At 43.0% G+C, this 19,809-nt stretch overlaps 1 protein-coding gene across 6 annotated transcripts; it reads right to left on the reverse strand.

Annotated features, from left to right (window-relative positions):
* Nucleotides 1-2,283: 2,283 nt before the first annotated feature.
* On the reverse strand, nt 2,284-8,526 carry RAB29 (RAB29, member RAS oncogene family). Of its 6 annotated transcripts, none has more exons than XM_073802331.1 (6): nt 7,897-8,524; nt 6,314-6,400; nt 5,681-5,752; nt 4,789-4,970; nt 4,393-4,514; nt 2,284-4,109 (listed from the first exon to the last, which is right to left on the reverse strand). In XM_073802331.1, the coding sequence occupies exons 2-6, from the start codon at nt 6,330-6,332 to the stop codon at nt 3,998-4,000; spliced, it is 507 nt and encodes a 168-aa protein (XP_073658432.1). In that variant the 5' UTR covers nt 6,333-6,400; nt 7,897-8,524; the 3' UTR covers nt 2,284-3,997. The 6 variants fall into 6 exon arrangements, with proteins under 6 accessions (XP_073658432.1, XP_073658423.1, XP_073658419.1 ...); XM_073802322.1 differs by lacking the exon at nt 6,314-6,400 and having other exon boundaries at nt 7,897-8,146; nt 8,478-8,510; XM_073802318.1 differs by lacking the exon at nt 6,314-6,400 and having other exon boundaries at nt 7,897-8,146; nt 8,473-8,490.
* Nucleotides 8,527-19,809: the final 11,283 nt, after the last annotated feature.

Below are 19,809 nucleotides of genomic sequence, written 5' to 3' on the forward strand. Positions count from 1 at the left end.
AAATTGGTAGATGTAGTAAAGTAGTTTCCTCTCCCTAACGTGGGTGGGCCTCACCTAATCAGTTGAAGGCCCTGTCCTGAGTAAGAGAGAATTCTCCTGCCTGGTGGCCTTTGAACTGGAATATCAGCTCTTCCAGTCTGCCAGCCTTGGGACTTTAACTGGGACATCAGCTCCATAAGTTTTAGATTTGCCAGCCTCCATAATCACATGAGCCAAATTCTTGTAATAAATCCCTTTACATACACACACACACACACACACACACACACACACACATCTTATTAGTTCTGTTTCCCTGGAGAACCCTAAACAGAGCAATACCAGTATTATACTGAAACCTGCAGATAAAACTGAACAGAATTCAGATTATGCTTGAAAGCCAAAGAGAAGGCAGGGTTTTCTAACAACAACAAAGGTCATATGTAGATATATTCTCAAGTCTCTGGTATTTATGGCTGAATCAAAAATACATGTAAAGTTCTTTCCAATGCACATTTTTTTTTATCATTGTTTTTGGTTGCGTTGGGTCTTCATTGCTGTGCGTGGGCTTTCTCTAGTTGCGGCGAGTGGGGGCTACTCTTCGTTGTGGTGCACGGAATTCTCATTGCGGTGGCTTCTTTTGTTGCAGAGCACAGGCTCTAGGCACACAAGCTTCAGTAGTTGCAGCACACAGGCTCAGTAGTTGCGGCACGCAGGCCCTAGGGCATGCGGGCTTCAGTAGTTGTGGCTTGTGGGCTCTAGAGCGCAGGCTCAGTAGTTGTGGCACACGGGCTTAGTTGCTCTGCGGCATGTGGGATCTTCCCAGACCAGGGATTGAACCCGTGTCCCCTTCACTGGCAGGCGGATTCTTAACCACTGTACCACCAGGGAAGTCCCCAATGCACATTGTCTAGTGGCTTCCTATCCATTCCAACTTGGGGGTTATTTGGTTTTAATAAATGAGTCATGTACACAGCTGAGGCCTCTTCCTATACATAGTGAACCAAGCGGGGTGAAGGAGAAAAGGGCACTGAGGTTTATTTCCCTGAGCAATCTAGTCACTAGATTTTACAGAATACCTACCATGGAGATTTTTACATCTTCTAACCATGGCCTTAGATCATGTCAAAAGCAGGCCACTGCCTACAAAAGGACGACAGGCAGGAAGAGCCTCCTGTTAGATGGGACAATGTCCTGAGGACAGAAGAAAGACCATCTAAAGAAAACAGTTAAATCTGGAGATAAAAGGGAAAAATAAGGAACCCAAATATTCCCTAGCAATAGGAAAGGAAAGTGAGTAACAGCATCTTGGAGCAATTCCAGCTCATTAGCAGTACAAAACAGCAAACCATCACTTATGCTTAGGGGCCTTCCTTGACTTAGGGTTCCTTTCCTGGCTTGTTTGATCACTCAGCTATTCTGTTCAAAGTTGAAAGTCAGGGCAGTCACAGTCCCACAGCTCTGTTCTCAGCCTTTCCTTGGGTCTCTTAGAACAGTCTGCAGGGAATGCTTATGTTTTCTCTTTGGCCACAGACCTGGTGGATGGTTGAAGGGGTATCTTGTCTCAAATATGGAAATTTCTCTAGGGAAGGGCTACAATGATATCCATGTTCCAAACAATTTTTACCCAAGAGGTAGCATCCAAATGATAGGATCTAATTATTTTTAGTATAATCACATTTCTAACCATGTAAATATTTTCTTCTTCCTTATCTTAATTGCTTTCCCTTTTCTTTATAGATAGGAACATAAGGAGAAATATTTCACTTTCTTCTTTAATTAGTTTCAGGGCCATAACGTTGACCAACTGGGAGAGAAAATCCAGAAGGGCTGGCAGGCCAGCCTCTAGCAATGCTTGAAAAGGCAGGAATATCCTGAGTCAGCAAGTGGGAAAAGAAAGCATATTCAAGTTTTTTAAATGGTCACCACTGCAGTATTTGAGAAGTTACATCAAGTTCTGAATTGGAATGAGGCAATCAGTACTGGTAAATTAACAGATAAACAGAATAACACTTACCTTCTTTTTTTTTTTTTTTGCGGTACGCAGGCCTCTCACTGTTGTGGCCTCTCCCATTGCGGAGCACAGCTCTGGACGCGCAGGCCCAGCCGCTCTGCGGCATGTGGGATCTTCCTGGACCAGGGCACGAACCTGTGTCCCCTGCATCGGCAGGCGGACTCTCAACCACTGCGCCACCAGGGAAGCCCTTACCTTCATTTTTAAAGAAGGTATTTAAAAAATAAAGTCTCCATTTCCACAATACTCTATCAGTATAAAATAACAAAGTCACATTGAAGGCCAATAACTACCATCAATACAATACTTATTTCCCATTTATTTGTGATTTTTCAGGGGTTCAAACCAGTGAATAAAAATCAATTTTATTTTCATAGAGAACTTGTTATTCCACTATTATTTTCAGAATCATTGTAATAAAAACCCTACCTGGAAAGAGTAATACAAAAGAGAACCTGAAGGTCTCAGAAGATTGTGCAAAATTTATAACAACTGGCATTAAAAACAAACAAACCACCGAAGGCTCTGATATTTGGCCTCTGAGCTCTCTTAGGACAGTGCTTTTCAAAGTCTGGTGTGTGTCAAAATCACCTGGACAATTAATGGAGCCTACAGAAGCCCAGGGAAGGCCCGGGTCTCTGCATCTTTACCACGTTCTCCAGCAAGGGTTTCCAAACCGGGCTGAGCAGAATTGCCTGGGAAACTCTGAAAAACAACAACAAATCCCCAAGCTTCATCCCTGGACATTTTGGTTCAGCAGATTTGAGGTTGGGAAACAGAAATCTTAAAACATTTTATTTTAAAAATCGTTAAACTTCCCAGGTGGTTCTCATTAGTCAGATTTGGGAACCACTGACTTAGAACACTTATTTAGGTAAGTGTCTCTCAAAGAGCTCTAAGCCTGAGCTCACTAAGAATATTCATAACGTTGGGCAGGTTATAAATCACCATCCTGTGAGAATTTAACAAATTAAACTGTCTAGAAGTGATTTGATACTAAAAACTCCACCCAATTTAGCACTTAAATTACCTAATGATTTTCTGTCTATCTACTCTCCACCCCCAGGCAAAGGTCTACACATAATATTTATTTTCTATGGCTGTTAAGTGCTAGACACCCAAAGTGCTCCTAAGCAAGTTGCCCCATAGGATTTTGTTCTGTTAACCTGACCCTCTTCTTCCATTCAGACTCCCAGAGCTGTGAGGAATAGACCTAGTTCAGGGTACCACGGCCAACTGATGTCACTTGCAGCATTACGTGGCAAGACATCAACCTGCAAACCCTGTCCCCATCCCACTGGGAGAGAGACACTAGAAAACCTTAAAGTGAGAATTAATTTTTTTGGGAAAGAATCGCTCTAACCAAAGACAGATCATTTAAAAGGTTAACTATTTTTAAAACCAAGACAAAAGAAAGCTAATATGACTTGAGAAGCTTAAAGAAATAGTGACTTTTGGTTTACCTCCAGTAGCCCTAAACCCATAGATATCCAGCCCCATTTCTCCTGTATCTCAGAATCAGGTGTTTAAATTCAAAGTCCAAGACAGAAAGAATCTGAAAGCAATGATCAACAAGGAATTTGGGAAATGACCTTTGATCTCATTTTCCTTGCAATCTGAAGTCCTATCAGATTGAGATATCAATATACATTAAATGGAAGAATATGCTCAAAAGTAGGTGAGAATTATGATCCGTAAAACACAGATGCTGACTTCTAATCCTTCCCACAAAATCCCAGATCACAAATTGAGAGATGAGATGATCTTTTTTGGACAGAAGGCACTGACTGGGCCCCGTGAGCCAGCAGCAAGTGACAGGCAACTTGCAGCAGAGGCAGCAGAAACGCCCATGGGTCCCACGTGTCTTTTCTTAGTGATGATGGCCCTCCTTACTGGACCGTCAGCAGCAGACAGTTCAAATGTACTTAGTAAAACTGCTGGGTGGGCAACCAAAGGGAAGAGAAGGATCTCCTAGAACTGGGAAGGAAAACAAGCCAAATGCTACTAGCAGCAGGCCCAGCTGGAAGAGGGCTTGGTCTGCAGGTTGATGTAGTTCCCTTGGGTGGACAAAGACATATCTTCCCTGGAATTGCTCATCATCTTCTCAATGAGGACTCTAAAAAACAAATAAAAAACAAGCCTGAGAAGCTGGATGGAGAAACGGCAGATATTATCTGTCTTGTCACCAGATGGCACTCAGTAAAGCCACAAGGTTTAAATGCCCCTTTGTCCCCAATTATCTCAGGAGAGAAGACAGCATCCCTGACCTTCAGGAGCTGGCATTCCAGTGGCTCAGTCTGTTCTTGTTTGCTCAGAAACAAGGAAAGGAGGTCCAAGGGGCTGCAGTGGAAGATGGGTAAATCTGCGTGCCTATCCCTAGAACAGCATGAGCTACTCACCTCATGGCCTCATTAATATTTTTGTTCTCCTTGACTGATGTTTCTGTCCAACCTGTGAAACCATTCTCTTTACTGAACCGGTCAACCTGGTCTCGGCTCACTGCCCAAGGGGACAGATCACACTGGCAAAGAAAATAAATAAAAGGCAACACCATAAACTTCCTGGGAATAGAAACATTGCTCAGATACGTGTGGATTTAAAACAGTTCCACCCATGGCTAGAACAGCAGCATCTGAAATCTACAGCCAACATTCTTCCCAAAGAAAGTCTCAACATCTCTTGAAAGGAGGTAGAGAAGGGCAAGTGGATACCCACAATCAGAGTGCAGTTTAGACACGCTTACTCTCTGCCCACGGATTGAGGCCAGGGGCCATTTTCCAAGATCGACCACATACCTTGTTGGCTAAGAGCAGGCAGGGCACCGGCTCTCCATTAGGCAGTGTGAGCTTGCTGTCCAGGTCCTGTTTCCATCTTTGGCTGTTGCTGAAGGTAGTGGCGTTGGTAACATCAAACATAATAACACAGGCAGAGGCATCCCGATAGTAAAGTCGGGTCATAGAGGTGAAGCGCTCCTGCCCTGGGAAGTAAGGAGACGGTTGTTGAGAAGGGATCCTGAGAGCCAGCCTTGGAACCCTCCCTGACACCCTGCCCTTTCCATCTTCATTGTGGGAAAGAGGGCAGTATGCGTAGTGGGTGAGTCCAGATTCTGCGCCCAGATCACCCAATTCCAAATCCCTGCTCTGTCATTTACTATCTATGTGACTTTAGACAAGTCAAGCTTTCGGTGCTTCAGATTAAGCATCTGTAAAGTGGGGAAACAAGCAGTAGCTTTTTATCATAGGATAGTTGTAAGGATTAATAATGAGTCAGTGAATCTAAAATGCTCAGAAAAGTGCTTGGCACATAATAAATAAGGATAGCTATTATTATTATTGTCTTCTCTTTTCTTGTTTCTCACCAAGGTCAGCTGAAAACCTAGAAAGAGCACCCCCTCCCCCTGCTGTGGGAGCATCTACCTACGGTCTGGACAGTTCACTACTTTGCCAGACCCTCACCCACACAGAGACTGCTCTACATTTATTCAGGGCAAAACATCTACAGAAAACATCTACAAAAGCTCTACATCTATTCAGCTTATATGTCCTCAGAGCAGTTCAATCATTCCAGCTTCAGGAAAAAACTTCTGGTTTCCCTGTCCCATTCTTTCTCTGAGAGCTTGTTGGTTAAACCAACAAGCTCTCAGAAGAGCTTGTCTTCCTTGTTCTTGTCCAGTCTTATCCATCCTACCTGCAATATCCCACAGCTGGAGGCGCACCATCTCTGAGTCAGACCACTGGAGAACCTTCAGAGCAAAATCCACTGAAAATTTATGTATAATATACTTGAATTAAATTTACCTTAAAAAATCCACAAAGTCATATCAAATATGCAATTACAACCCTAGAGACACACAACTCCAATCCCATTCATTCATTCATTATTTATTTGTTTGGTTACTTTTAAGCCCTCAATGGACTGAGATGAGCCCACACTCATGTATTAAGTGTGGGACAGGTAATTCACATGCATCTCTGAAGGCATCTCCAGTTTTTACTCTCTCATCAAATCAATGTATTTGATCCTACTTGTCTCTAAGGCTGGGGATAGGAGGATGGGAGTAATTATAAAAACAACTCCTAATCTCAGGTTAAACAGTTTCTGGGAGATTTAGGGGGTTTTCTCAGGGAAGGGATGATGGGGTAGAAGAGGGAAATGAGGTAAGTGGGTTGGCTTTTGCATCTTCCACATTTCAGTGTTGGTTTCTAGTCCAACTGTATTATGAGAAAAACACATCCTCAGGGAATTCTACATTCTCCATAAGGCCGTAGGAATTATCTTGGGCAGGAATGGGATAAAGTGAAAAGGTCCCAGAGGATTCACCAGGAAGAAGATACTCCATGGATGACGCTTAAGAACAGTGCTGGAATCTACTGCCACATCTGTAGATGCTGAGTCCATGAGTTAAGGCTGCGGGGGAGAGCTTTTGATAAGGACAGCAACAGGATAATTTCTGAGATTTGGAAATACATTTCTCCACGTCTATGACAGAAATAAAAGCTATGGAAAATTAAGAATAAACACTGAACAAAAAATTAGCCAGTCAATTATATTCTCTACTAAAGGAAAACTACAATTGCTAAAAGTTAGTGGGATACTTTTAAACCAAATTCATGAAATAGGGAAGCTCATATTATTGAGCAGTGTGGGGCAGAATGGTCAGGAAACAATCTTTGAAACTTTTGTTTGTTTGTAACTTTAAACACTTAATTTTGATGAATGCTCTTTTTTTTTTTTGCGGTACGCAGGCCTCTCACTGTTGTGCTCTCCCATTGCGGAGCACAGGCTCCAGACGCGCAGGCCCAGTGGCCATGGCTCAGGGGCCCAGCCGCTCCGCGGCATGTGGGATCTTCCCGGACCGGGGCACGAACCCGTGTCCCCTGCATCGGCAGGCGGACTTTCAACCACTGCGCCACCAGGGAAGCCCTTGATGAATGTTCTTAAGGAGGGTGTTTTAACTGCAATGTAAATGCATGTTAATTTAAAAAAATTCCAGAATGAACACTAGCACACAATTTCAAAACTTACATTACTGCAATTTTTTTCCTTAAAAAATGTTCTTTTAATGGAGATAAATAAATGTTTGTTACTTTCCCTCTTCACCAGCTCTTCCCATCTAAACTTCTAATTAGAAGGCATTTTTCTACTTCTGAAAAGACAGTTGAGTCCAAAGGCCAAACTGGAAAGAAAGAAATTAACTCTTTGTCTTCCCTGCCTCCTTCATCTCCCCAGTTTGAGAGAAAAAGGTGTGTGTGTGTGGGAAGATAGGTCAGAAAAGTGGTATATTTTACACTAGGAAGAATTCCTAGTCTTTATTTAAGAAATCGATGGACAAAAAACACACAGCTCTTCAGCCCTGATAAGCATCTGATTGTGTGGCCAAGGGGCCCTCCCATGCAGGTATTTCCATAACAAAGCTAGGCTCCTTGAGGCCAGGTTAAACACCTTTCTGTTCCTTCAACAGCTGTCTGTAACTCCCGTGAGAGGCAGGACAACAGCCCCAACTGGTACCTAACCAGGCGCTCCAGAGGGTCTCAGCTGCTTCTGCTGATCGCAGAGATGTGCCTGTGACCGCTAGGAAGGCTGCAGGAGGAGACTTGAGTTCCCTAGCGAAACGCAGCAATCGCTCATTTTCTCATCCACCCGCCCTCATTTCCCATCGTCACAGTTTTGCTCTCTTTCCAGACAATCAGCTCAGGCTGGGAAAACTTAATTGGGGGAAACCCAAGAGTGGCATGCAAATCAAACACCAGCATGCCTCCCTTCAGGATCCCAGACACCTATTTCCAGGCCCGGGGAAGGACCCAAAGACACCAAATCCCCCGTTCCCCACCCCACTTGAGTCCGCGGCTCAAGTCCCGTGATCCCGGCCTCTCGTCTACCCCGCCCCCGCAGCGACGTCTCACCTCCCACCGTGGACTTGTAGTGTTTGCTGAAGCTGTCCTGGGAATATCGCTGCACCAAGGACGTCTTGCCCACTGCGGCGTCACCCACCACCAGCACTTTGAACAGGTGATCGCGGCTGCCCATGGCTAGCGGGATGGACGTTATACGGCGGCGGGAAGTGGGGGGAGTAACTTATTTTAAACCCTTTGGCTCGCGACCCCGCTCAAACTGAAGTTTGGCATTCCCGCCGAACCGCCCGTTGGGGCTTTTCTGACGAGAAAGCAAAAAAGGAAACTTCGCACTCAACCTATACGCGCTTCCTCCCCGGGCGGCCGCAGCCTGGGTGGGGCGCAGGGTGCAAGCTGCTAGCCCCCTGCTGTTCTCACCTTCTCCCCCTCCCCGCCCGGCTACCGAGAAACTGGATGAGGCACCACGGTGTCTCACCCACCGGGACTTCCCCGGCGTTGCTCCGGCGGGCAAATGAACCCGGGCCAGCTCATTTCACGGTCAGGGAGAAGATGGGAGCCCTCCCCGCACTGCAAAAACCAAATTCCGGGGAAAAAGACGTTCACAACCAGACTCCCCAGACCCCATACCGCACCAGGCGGCGCAGTCCCTCTCGCCTTCCTCCGCGTGCGTCACGTGCAGCGTTGCTTGAGGCACTACATTTCCCATCTTACCTCGCGGTGAAGAGAAGTAGGCGAGTGAGGAGACTCGCCCGCCTGGCCTCCTGGGAAGTGTAGTTAATGCACTATTTTTCTTTTTAAAAAAAGTACGCAAAGTTTCAAATCCTTTCAACCGTTTGGAATCTTATTTTAAAATAATTCTGGAATAGAGAAGATCCTTCAGAAGCGATTTGTTCGACATGATTTCACCTGCCTAAATCCGTCCCCAGGTAGATTTCTCACTATCTTTAAAAGTTTTATGGAGCTGAGATTAAAAATTATTCCATAGATGCCATACATTATTCCACTAATAAAAGCTCAAGCCTCATCCCTCATGCTCCAAATCTATTTCCTATTCTTTCAGTTGAATGGACATATCCAGGATCTTGTGAACATGATGAAGCCTAGCTCTTATATTTTTCCCCAAAGACCCAATATCAGTCAAATTCAAGGACAGATTAAAAGGCTGACTCTTAGGAAAACCCGTGTCGTTAAATGTTAGTTATTAATATTTAATAACTAGCTACTGCAGTAAAGACAGAAAACAACAGACGGTTCCTCATCCTCACTTCCACAATCTCTAGTCATCACATCATTTGGGCTGGAAGCTAATTGGAGTACACTGGCAGCCCTCCTCCAGTTGTTGCTGTTGCTCATGAATAACGATTAAACTACAGTTTTGCAAATACTTTTAATTTTTTAGCCTGTAACTTTTCTGACCTGCCTGCCCTTTAGGTAGCAGTTAAGGGGACATGAGCTTCACGGCAAAGAAAATAAGTTCCATTTTCTATACTTTTCCCAGGAATAGAAGTAAAAGCAACAGGGCAATGGGAAAACAGCCCTGGTTAGATCTCTTGATAGGCTACCTCTTACGTTCTGTGAGGAGAGAACATCAGCACGGTTCACAATGAATGTATTTAGCCCAAAATATTTGTTACCCAGGTAAGGAAGTTCAGGCTAGGCTACTCATCTTTTCCGAATGTCTCAGTTCCCTTTCCAATGGTCTTTTCTCAATTCCCATTGGCTTTAACATAGTTGACAACTCCTTGAAATTTGTTTCTCACGCGGCTTCTGTGACACTTTTTCTTGTTTATCCTCCTACTTCTGTGATGATCGCCTTTTTCTTTCATGGTTTCCTTCCATCCCATCACTCCCTAAGAATTTCCTAAGGCTTCAGTCTTGGTCCTTGAGCTGATCATTCTTTAAACTTTTTACTTCAGTGAATTGCCTTGGCTTCAAATTTCTCTTTGTCTAAATTTTATTTATATCTTTATCTCCAGTCAGTTCTGTTCAACTGCTATAAAGGTGCCTCCATTTGGCTGTCGTGCCAGAGCCTCCCTCTCACTGCATCACCACAAAAACAGCTATTTCTGTCACTGGCCTCATCATTTCTTCCTTTCACTCAGGCTTCAGACCTGAACATTTTTATTTTATTGTGGTAGGAACACTTAACATGAGATCTACCTCTTAAGTTTTAAAGTATTCAATACAATACAAAAAATACAAAATTTTAAGTGTGCAAGAGAGGTACAGTGTTGTACAGCAGATCTCTAGAATTTATTCATCTTGCTTAACTGAACCTTAAGCCCACTGATTAGTAACTCCCCATTTCCCCCTCCCCCCAGCTCTTAGCAACCACTATTTCTTCCACTCTTTGACTCTATAAATTTGACTATTTTAGATACCTCGTATGAGTGGAATCATGCAGTAGTTGTCTTTCTGTGACTTGGGTATTACACTTACCATAATGTTTTTAAGGTTCATCTATGTTGTCGCTTATTGCAGAATTTCCTTCTTTGTAATGGCTGAATAATATTCTATTGTATGCATATACTACTTTTTAAACTCATCGTTTGATAGACATTTAGGTTGCTTCCTTATCCTGGCTATTGTAAATAGTGCTGCAATGAACATGGAAGTGCCAACATCTCTTTGAGATCCTGATTTCAATTCTCTTGGATAAATTCCCAGAAATAGGATTGTTGGATCATATGATAGTTCTATTTTTAGTTTTTTGAGGAAACTTCATACTGTCTTCCATAGTGGCTGCAACATTTTGCACTCCAACCAACAGTGTACAAGGGTTCCAATTTCTCCACATCCTCACCAACACTTGTTGTCTTTTTTTTTTTTTAATAATAGCCATCCTGATAGGTGTGAAGTGATATCTCATTGTGGTTTTGATTTGTATTTCCCTGATGATTAGTGACATTCAACGATTTTTCATGTATTTTTTGGCCATTTGTATGTCTTCTTTGGAGAAAAATCTATTCAACTCCTTAGCCAATTTTAAAACTATGTTATTAGGTTTTTGTTTTTGCTTGTAGACCTTGAGCATTTAAAAAAAATTTTATTCGAGTATGGTTGCTTTACAGTGTTGTGTTAGTTTCAGGTGCACAGCAAAGTGAATCAGTTATACATATACACATATCTACTCTTTTTTAGATTCTTTTCCCATATAGGTCATTACAGAGTATTGAGCAGAGTTCCCTGTGCTATACAGTAGGTCCTTATTAGTTATCTATTTTATATATAGTAGTGTGTAGTAGTGAGCATTATTAATATTTCCTCTTACACACATTCCTCTACAGCCCCTCCGTTTTAAAAAGTCAGTCACCACATCCTACTGATCCTTCCTTCAAAGACATTTCTCCCACCCATCCTTTATGCTTTGTATCCAGTGCCACTTTCATGTTCAAGCTTTCATTATTCGCACCTGGATCATCTTCAGAAACCTGTTTATTGATCTCCCTGATTTTAGTGTTTTAAAATCTTCAGTGCATCCTGTACAACCAGCCAGGATGATTTTCCTAAAACATCATTGTTCCTTCATTGTCTACCAATTATCCAAAAATTGTCCAACCTTCCTGAATTGGTGTCCAAAGCCCCACCCTACCTAACAACTCTATCTCACCTGATCTCAAACGGGAATCTTCCCCCTCCAAACGGTGATGTTCCTTCTGCTCTTTAAAAGCCCAATTTCATTTTTTACTTTGTATCTTCGCTCAGGGTGCTTCACCTATCAGAATACCCTTCAGGCTTCTTTTCACACACCTAAATCTTACCATACTTTGGGTTCTCAAACTTTAGTGTGCATAAGAATTACTTGGGGATGCTTGTTAAATATGAACATTCTGACTCTGCAGGGCTGTGGTAGAACCCAGGGGAATCTGCCTTTTTGTCGAGTACTGAGGTGATACCCAGACCAGATTCCACTTTGAGAAATGCTGCTTTAAAGCCTGACTTATGCATCAACCGATTTAGGAATATTTCCCTTATTATTGCAGCCCTTATTCATCCCCTGGAGCATTTACAATCGGTTTGATCTGTGTTCCTTTAACTGTGTGACCAATTTAAAATTATTTAACTTATATGCAAAATAATACATTGCAAAGTAAACAAGCATTTCAAATACAAAATTTTGGCTTTGGCCCCGGTTGTCTGTAAGAGGAGCTACTTTAAGTTTGCCAAATCAGAAGTGTGAAGAGTGAGGATTTAAGAGGGAAGATTAGCAAGTTCCTGGTATCCCCCCAAGTCACAGAGTTTCTATTAAAGGAGTGACAATTCCTTTGGTGGGGGTAGGGGTATTGTATTTCTTCGATAGTAAGCTTCAGTCTCCCAGATAGACAGTCATAAATAAGAGAGAGGGAAAGCACATTCAGAGTGCCAACAGCAGATTTACATGTACATGTTTGGAACACAGCTTTTTGGAAGCTGGGGAAGTGGTCAGCCTTGCTCTGTTACTATCACACTTCCAATTGGTGCCTGCCTCTCTCCTTTTTACTTCCCACTTTTTTTTTTTTAAATTTCAAACCCATAGAAATGTTAAAAGAAGAGTATAATGTATATCGGTATGTCCTAAAGCTGGATTTTCAATTACTGACATTTTGCCTCATCTGCTTTGTCTCTTTGTGTATACATATCAAACCTTTTGAAAGTAAGTAGCACACACTTCATCCCTAAATACTTTAGTACATAGGCCCTAATAATTAAATTCTCCTATAAAACCAAAATACTGTATAAGGAAGAACAAATCTGACTCCATATTAGATCTGTTTCTTTTACTTTAACCTTTGTATTCTATTACTTTTGCTGTAAGTTAAGAATGTTGCCTATCACCTGAAATATACAGGATAGTGCATTCTCAAGGCTCAGACCTTTATTTATTTATTTTTAAAATAAATTTATTTATTTATTTTTGGCTGCATTGGGTCTTCGTTGCTGTGCGCGGGCTTTCTCTAGTTGTGGTACGTGGGCTTCTCATTGCAGTGGCTTCTCTTGTTGCACGGCACGGGCTCTAGGCACATGGGCTTTAGTAGTTGTGGCACGTGGGCTCAATAGTTGTGGCTCGCGGGCTCTAGAGCACACACAGGCTCTGTAGTTGTGGCGCACGGGCTTAGTTGCTCCGCGACATGTGGGATCTTCCCGGACCAGAGCTTGAACCCGTGTCCCCTGCATTGGCAGGCAGATTCTTAACCACTTCTGCCACCAGGGAAGTCCAGGCTCTGACCTTTAAAAGTAAGTATAATACTTTTCCGTTCATATAGAGATAAAAATTTGCAGAACAGAGAATAACATTTGTCCTGTTGGAGGTTTATAGAAACATGGTGATCTGACCTATGTGGACAGCTGCAAGCACAAAGGATTACATCACCAACACCAAGACATTTCAACAACCAACCACACCACTTTCTCTGTTAGTATAAAAGAAGCCTGAATTCTAACTAGGGTAAGATGGTTCTTTGGAACACCAGTTCGTCATCTTCTTGGTCATCTGGCTTTCCAAATATAGTCACTATTCCGTGCCCCAAGAACTCAGCTCTCCATTTATTGGCCTGTTGTGCGGCAAGCAGTAGGAGCTCGGACTCGGTAACAATACCGTTACCCTTATCACACCTAAAAAAATTAACTTTAGCTCAATAATATCATAAAAAATTTACATTTATCTATATCCCTTGAAATATTTTTTTCTCACTTCCCTTCCTCTGATCCAGGATCCAATAAAAGTTCATGCATTGCATTTGGTCATTTTGTTTCTTTAGTCTTTTTTTAATGTAGAACTATGCTGTGTCCAATACAGGAGCCAGTAGCCATATGTGGTTATTTATATTCAAATTAATGGAAATTAAATAAATTTAAAATTGGCTCATCAGTCACACTGGCCACGTTTCAAGTGCTCAGTTGCCACATGTAATAGTGGCCACTATATTGAACAGCTCAGACGTGGACTGTTTTCCTTATCACTGACGGTTCTATTGGAGAGCTTTAATCTACAGTAATCCCTTGCCATTTTTTTTGCTTTTCATAACACTGACTTTCTTTTTAAAGAGTTGTATTGTAGAGAGTCTGGGTTGTCAACCCATGTTCTGGGTTGTCTGATTGTTTTCTCAAGATTAGATTCTGGAAAAACGTTTTTGGCAAGAGCCCTACCTAGAGGAGGTGGTGTATAGCTTATTACATCACTAATTTCAGGTTGGTGATGACTACCATATGATTTCAATAAATATTTATTAAAGAAGTGACCCAGCACTAGGAAATCGCCTAAGAACTTGGGAGCTTGACTTCAAATAGAAGAGAAAGAGTTTAGGGAATTCCCTGGTGATCCAGTGGTTAGGACTTGGCACTCTCACTGCTGTGGCCTGTGTTCAGTCCCTGGTTGGGGAACTAAGAGATCCTGCAAGCTGCACTGCGTGGAAAAAAAAAAAAAAAAAAAAAAAAAGAAGAGAAAGTTTATATAATCTCCATAGCCTCCACCCCTGTGCTAGGAAGAAAGTGGAAAAATGCTTTGTAACATGAAATGGAGACTGAAATGATACAGCAAGTGGCCCAGGAGCACGGATGGGAGGGATGGACCCAGAGAAGGGTCAGGCCATGGGGCTGCAGCTGTCCCTAAGCCCCAAACTCCAGATTCACTTAAGTAATCATAACTTTGTGGTGATTGCTTTGGGCACAGGAAGCAGAAGCACAGGAATGCCTGTGACCCAGCTAAGCATTCAGCCAGAAGTTTCTGCAGCAAGGTACCCTAGGAAACCCTCTGGAGAGAGGCTGGTGGGCTCAAAGGGCAACGTGTCAATCACTCCTCTGCGGACTTGTACCCAAGAGTCTGCAGCTAGCTTTGAGCCTGGAAGTATCCAGGGAAAACATTATAACCTAGTTTTTACTGCTTTTGTTGCCACATTTGCCTTCTTCCATGGATACCCTCCCATCCACCCCAAATAAAACCAGGGAAAGAAGATAGGAAAAGGGGTAGAGGAGAATTTTTGGTTTAAAGAGCTGAGTGTGTGGCCCCAACTGTCAACGTGTCACTGAGAAAGTTGCATCTGTATAATGAAGGCATTCCCTTCTAACACAGATGATTCTAATTTTCTATGACCTTTCAACTCTGTAAGAGGGGAGCAAGCCAGAGACTATTGTACCCATAGGCCACCCTTAGTTACCCACTGACAACCCCCCACCCCTCCACCAAGAACTTGGAAATACTGTGTTAAACTCTAAAATCAACATGTAATGAGAGGTTCCTAGGCAGAAGACTAGACTGATTGGAGTATGAACATATCTAAAGAAGAAATGTGTTGATCTGAAGGGAAGTTGGTCAGTCTTAGAAGTAAAGAAAGGAGACATTGAGAGGAGAAGAGTGGCTACACATCTCTGGCTTCTGTCTGGCAGACACCTTAGTCTTAAGGGAATATCTGGCTGTCTGTCAGGTGTCCCTATTGTGGAGACTCTGCAGCTGACTAACAAGGCCTGACACCATTATATTTTCAAGTTATAAAACAAACTTCTCTGTTAAGATTCCCAACTCTCTGAGTACCTTCTGATCACCTTTTTCCTGGGTAGTTTCCTTCCAGGGAGGGAATGTGCTGGTCAGGCTTACATGTGTGTCAGGCCCACTGACCATCTTGTCTTATGCACAGGCCTCTGTGAGTTTGTGGGCCTAAGTCAGCCTCCCTGAGATGACTTCTGGATGGGATTGAGTTTTCGGGCCACTGAAGATGAAGCCGGGTCAGGGTCACAGTGCACTTACCCAACAGAGACCTATGAACCTGGCTGGTCTGCCACACTGCACAACTTTGTCCAACTTCAACTGCACCCACGGCACTAATGAGCAGAATCCAGGGTGGGTCCGGGTCTATTAACTTCTCAATTCACTAGTTCCTTCATATCATCCCAAACTCTATATTCTGAGTATTTCTCTTCTCGTTTTAATCAACATTGTATAATAATAATAAGAGCTTCTGTTTATTGAAACTTCTGTGTGCTCAACAGCCCCACAGAGAAGGCATTGCTGTCCCATTCTACAGAAGGAACAACTGGGGATCAAAAGAGCTGAGAAAGCTGGGATTCAAACCTATGTCTACCTCTAAAGCTTGTGCTTGTTATTATATTTAAAATTAAGCTGTGTGAGGAAAGTAGGGTGATGACTTCTCAGAAGAAGAGTATAGCATCCTTAGCATGTTTTCCAAGAGTTGCCTCATTCCAAAAGTGGACATGATGAGTCTTACTTATTGAGCTCAAAAAATAAGAATCTGCCTTGATTGGAGAAGGCAGTGGGCAGTTGTGCCTCACTGGAGGAGTAGGAGAATTCTAGTGATGCCCTGGGGTATCCCAGAGGATTCTGGCCACCATCTTTGACCCTGACACAGGAAAAAGATAACCTGGATGCTAAGCAAAGCAAAAGATAGAGAATGTAGAAGCCTAGGTGGGCACGTGATGTGCTGTTCTGTCCTCCATAGCATGGGAGTCCCAAGGGAGAAGATCAGTGGCTGTGTTCCAGGCTTGGGATTGGGTCCCCTGAGAATACCTCAGGCAATGGTGACATCTCTCCCCTGCACCTTCCTGAACCTGTATCGAAGGCTGGTTTGATTTTTGGCCTGGTAATCTTAGTTAATATTTCATATTTGACTTAGTTACTTTTCCCACAGATTTCTAACTCCTAAAAACCAGGTACATACTTGATTTCTGAGTAATTTGTGAGGTAGTCAACAACTTAGGTAATGTACTTGAAAGTCACACATATGACAGTCTGTGCAGAGTCAAGGATGGATAAACATGTGGGTGTCCTAGGCAGGTCACAATTTGGAGCTCCCTTAAAGCTAGGTTTTCTATCTACTTGCTCAACGTTTCTTTGATAGGAGCTAAGAGAAAATAATTTCTGTAATGTTCAACATAAGTAATTTGTTCTAGTATGTTCAAAATAAGGAACTTATACTATGCTCTGAATATGACAAAATATTTACTTATTTGGGATTATTTTCATTTAACTTTGTAAAAGAAAACACCAATAACTGGACAATATTAGTCAACCCAACCTAACTAAACATGAATATAGCCATAAAGTCTTTCAAATTATGTTTAGAATTTTTTTTCTCTCTGGCCAACTGGTTCTCACATTCCTGCATTTTGTTTCTGTTTTTTTTTTTATGGGAAGAAGGGGTGGGGAGACAAGGGAAGGGGGAGCCTAGGAGAGAGCAGAGAAGCCAGTAATAGAGGGAGAGAGACAAAATCGAAGCCAAGGGAGGATACGGGTGACAGTTCATTCCTGCTCCTTCCCAAAGGAATTGAGTCTTCACTACATAGATTTTTTTAAGTGATATTTGAAAGGTGACGCAATCATCCATTCATTTGGGTTCTGTCTGGCCTTTAAATGTAATATTTCAACTGAGAGTTCAAGCTGGTAGGGGTTTGAGGTGTTTTCACGAGAAGTAACCAAGTCAGACAGTTCCTATTGTCCAAGAGACCCTGTGGAAGGGGAGAAACACTAACATTAACCACCCAGGCTAATTTTATTCCTCAGGCCCAGGGGCACCAGCCTTCTAGGCTGTTCCATTCCTCCTAGCAGGAAGGTATTCTGTTTCTGTTTTTTTTGATTTTTTTGGCCATGCCGCGCAGCTTGCAGGATCTCAGTTCCCCGACCAGGGACTGAACCCGGGCCACAGCAGTGAAAGCCGGGAATCCTAACCAGTAGGGCACCAGGGAACTCCCTGCAATTGGTTTTCTTACTAGCTTTAAAAAAAAAAATTATTATTATTATTATTTTGTTTGTGGTACGCGGGCCTCTCACTGTTGTGGCCTCTCCCGTTGCGGAGCACAGGCTCCGGACGTGCAGGCTCAGCGGCCATGGCTCAGCGGCCCAGCCGCTCTGCGGCATGTGGGTTCTTCCCGGAACGGAGCACGAATCCGCGTCCCCTGCATCGGCAGGCGGACTCTCAACCACTGCGCCACCAGGGAAGCCCTTAAAATTTTTTTTAATCAAGCCATATATTTTCTTGGGAGTCATATTAAAATATTTTATCTTTAGATAATGTAATAACATATAGTGCACTAAACAGCACTATACTGTGATTGTTCAGTTACTGAATTTTAGCTGGAGACAGCGGGATTTCAGGAGACTGTCAGCTGACTGATCTCAGGGTTGGTGGTGTTGCCTGTAATTATGTTGCAAAAATATCATCAGGGATAGGCTGGCGCCTGGGAGGCCTGTTTTTAAATGTCCACTGGAAGATATTGTCTATTTCTGTAGACAATTATCATTTTACAGCAATACAAGGTGTCTCAAGGGCAAAACAGATAACAGGCACAGTATTTTTGACCATTTCAGTACGTTTTAATGTTCTCTACACAGGGACACCTTGGACACCTCTTTCATCTGGCTCCAGGCATGGTGGGAAAGCACTGGGCTGAGAGAATCCTGGGTGTGAATCTATGACCTTGGGCAAGACACTTAACCCCTCTGGGCCTCAGTTTCTCGCTTGTAAAAAGGTGATAATATCTTTTTTGCAAAGTTTTGAGAGATAATATTGAAGTTGTCAATGAGGCTATTATTTAAAAGTATATCATAGAGTATAATATACTATATATTAAATATTATACAAATAATAATTAACAAGCAATTATCCTCTTTCCACTAACCCTTAATGGCCTTACTAACATATTACTGCTTTGAAGAGTTAGTCCCAGAGTCCAGGCCCCTTATAAAAGGCTGATTTCTTAAATGTTTTCACTAGAAAAAAAAGGGTAATTATGTGACGTGATAGATGTGTTACTTAACTCAATGGGGGGAAATCCTTTCACAATGTACTCATATATTAAATCACATTATATACTTTAAATATATTACAACTTTGTCAATTATATCTCAAAAAAAAGGGCTGATCACCAAGCTGGGTAATGCTCAGCACTGTGTCATTTACATCATTGTCAAGGATCCTTGGGGGAGCGTGTCCTGCTCGGGCAGTGGTTTCCAGCAGAGGCTTTGGAGTCAGACGGATCTGGGTGGGACTGCACCGTGACTCTGCCCTTCCCTATCTGCCATCTCAGAAAAACTGCTTCGTCACAAACGTGTGCGTGTCTCAGAGGGTTGTGTTATCACCCCCTGCCCTCCAAACCCCAGTCATGCGAACCATTTGTAGTTCCCCAAAGCACCAGGCTCACTTCTCTGCTTAGCTTACTGTTTCCTCTCCAGGATGGTTCTCCTCCTACATGCTGCTCCTATTCTTGTTGGCTTCCTCTAAGACTTCCCTGCCCCTCAAGACTTGGTTAGGTGTCCTTTCCGTCTGCCTGCTCCCCAGCCACCCTCGGTTTACCCCTATGGTCACAGTACTGACATTGCCTAGTCATTGGCCCACCTCCCCCTCACTTCAGAGTTGACTAGCATGTTGGGGTTTAGTGTATGCCAGGCACAGTGTCTAGTTCTTTATGTCAGTTATCTTACTGAAGTTGCTTAACGACCCTAGGAAATACGTATTAGTACAGATGAGGAAACTGAAGCTCAGAGAGGGTAAATGGTCTGCTCAAGGTCACACAGATCAATGCAGAAGATCTGGGATTTGAATTCACGCCTGACTCTAAACCCTTTGCAGTCAATTGTAAATTGCTAAGAGTTTACAGGGTTGAGCACAGTGAAAGCACGTGCAAGTACTCAGCAAAGAATGGCTATTATTATTTGACCCAAGCAGATTATAAACCTCTGGCGGGAAGGAATCTTAACCCATAGGTGCTTGCACCCTTTGCACAATACCCCAACCGAGGCTGAGTCAGTGTGTGGAGAGCAAGGACAGAGTAAGGCTTCTGGAATATGTCCCAGAGCAGCACTGATTGCTTCTCAATAAATGGCTGATGCTTTCTATCACGCATCTCTGTATTTAAGAAATATTTCTTGTCGCACTCTGGCCCCTTTCCACTTCTGTGCGAGGAGGGGGTGGGACTACAGAGGGGGCCCAAAGCAACAGTGGAAGCTGCTTTTTGATGAGACACACAGGAACCACCAGC

The sequence above is a fragment of the Tursiops truncatus genome, chromosome 1 (assembly GCF_011762595.2).
Source record: "Tursiops truncatus isolate mTurTru1 chromosome 1, mTurTru1.mat.Y, whole genome shotgun sequence".
NCBI classification, from domain to species: Eukaryota; Metazoa; Chordata; class Mammalia; order Artiodactyla; family Delphinidae; genus Tursiops; species Tursiops truncatus.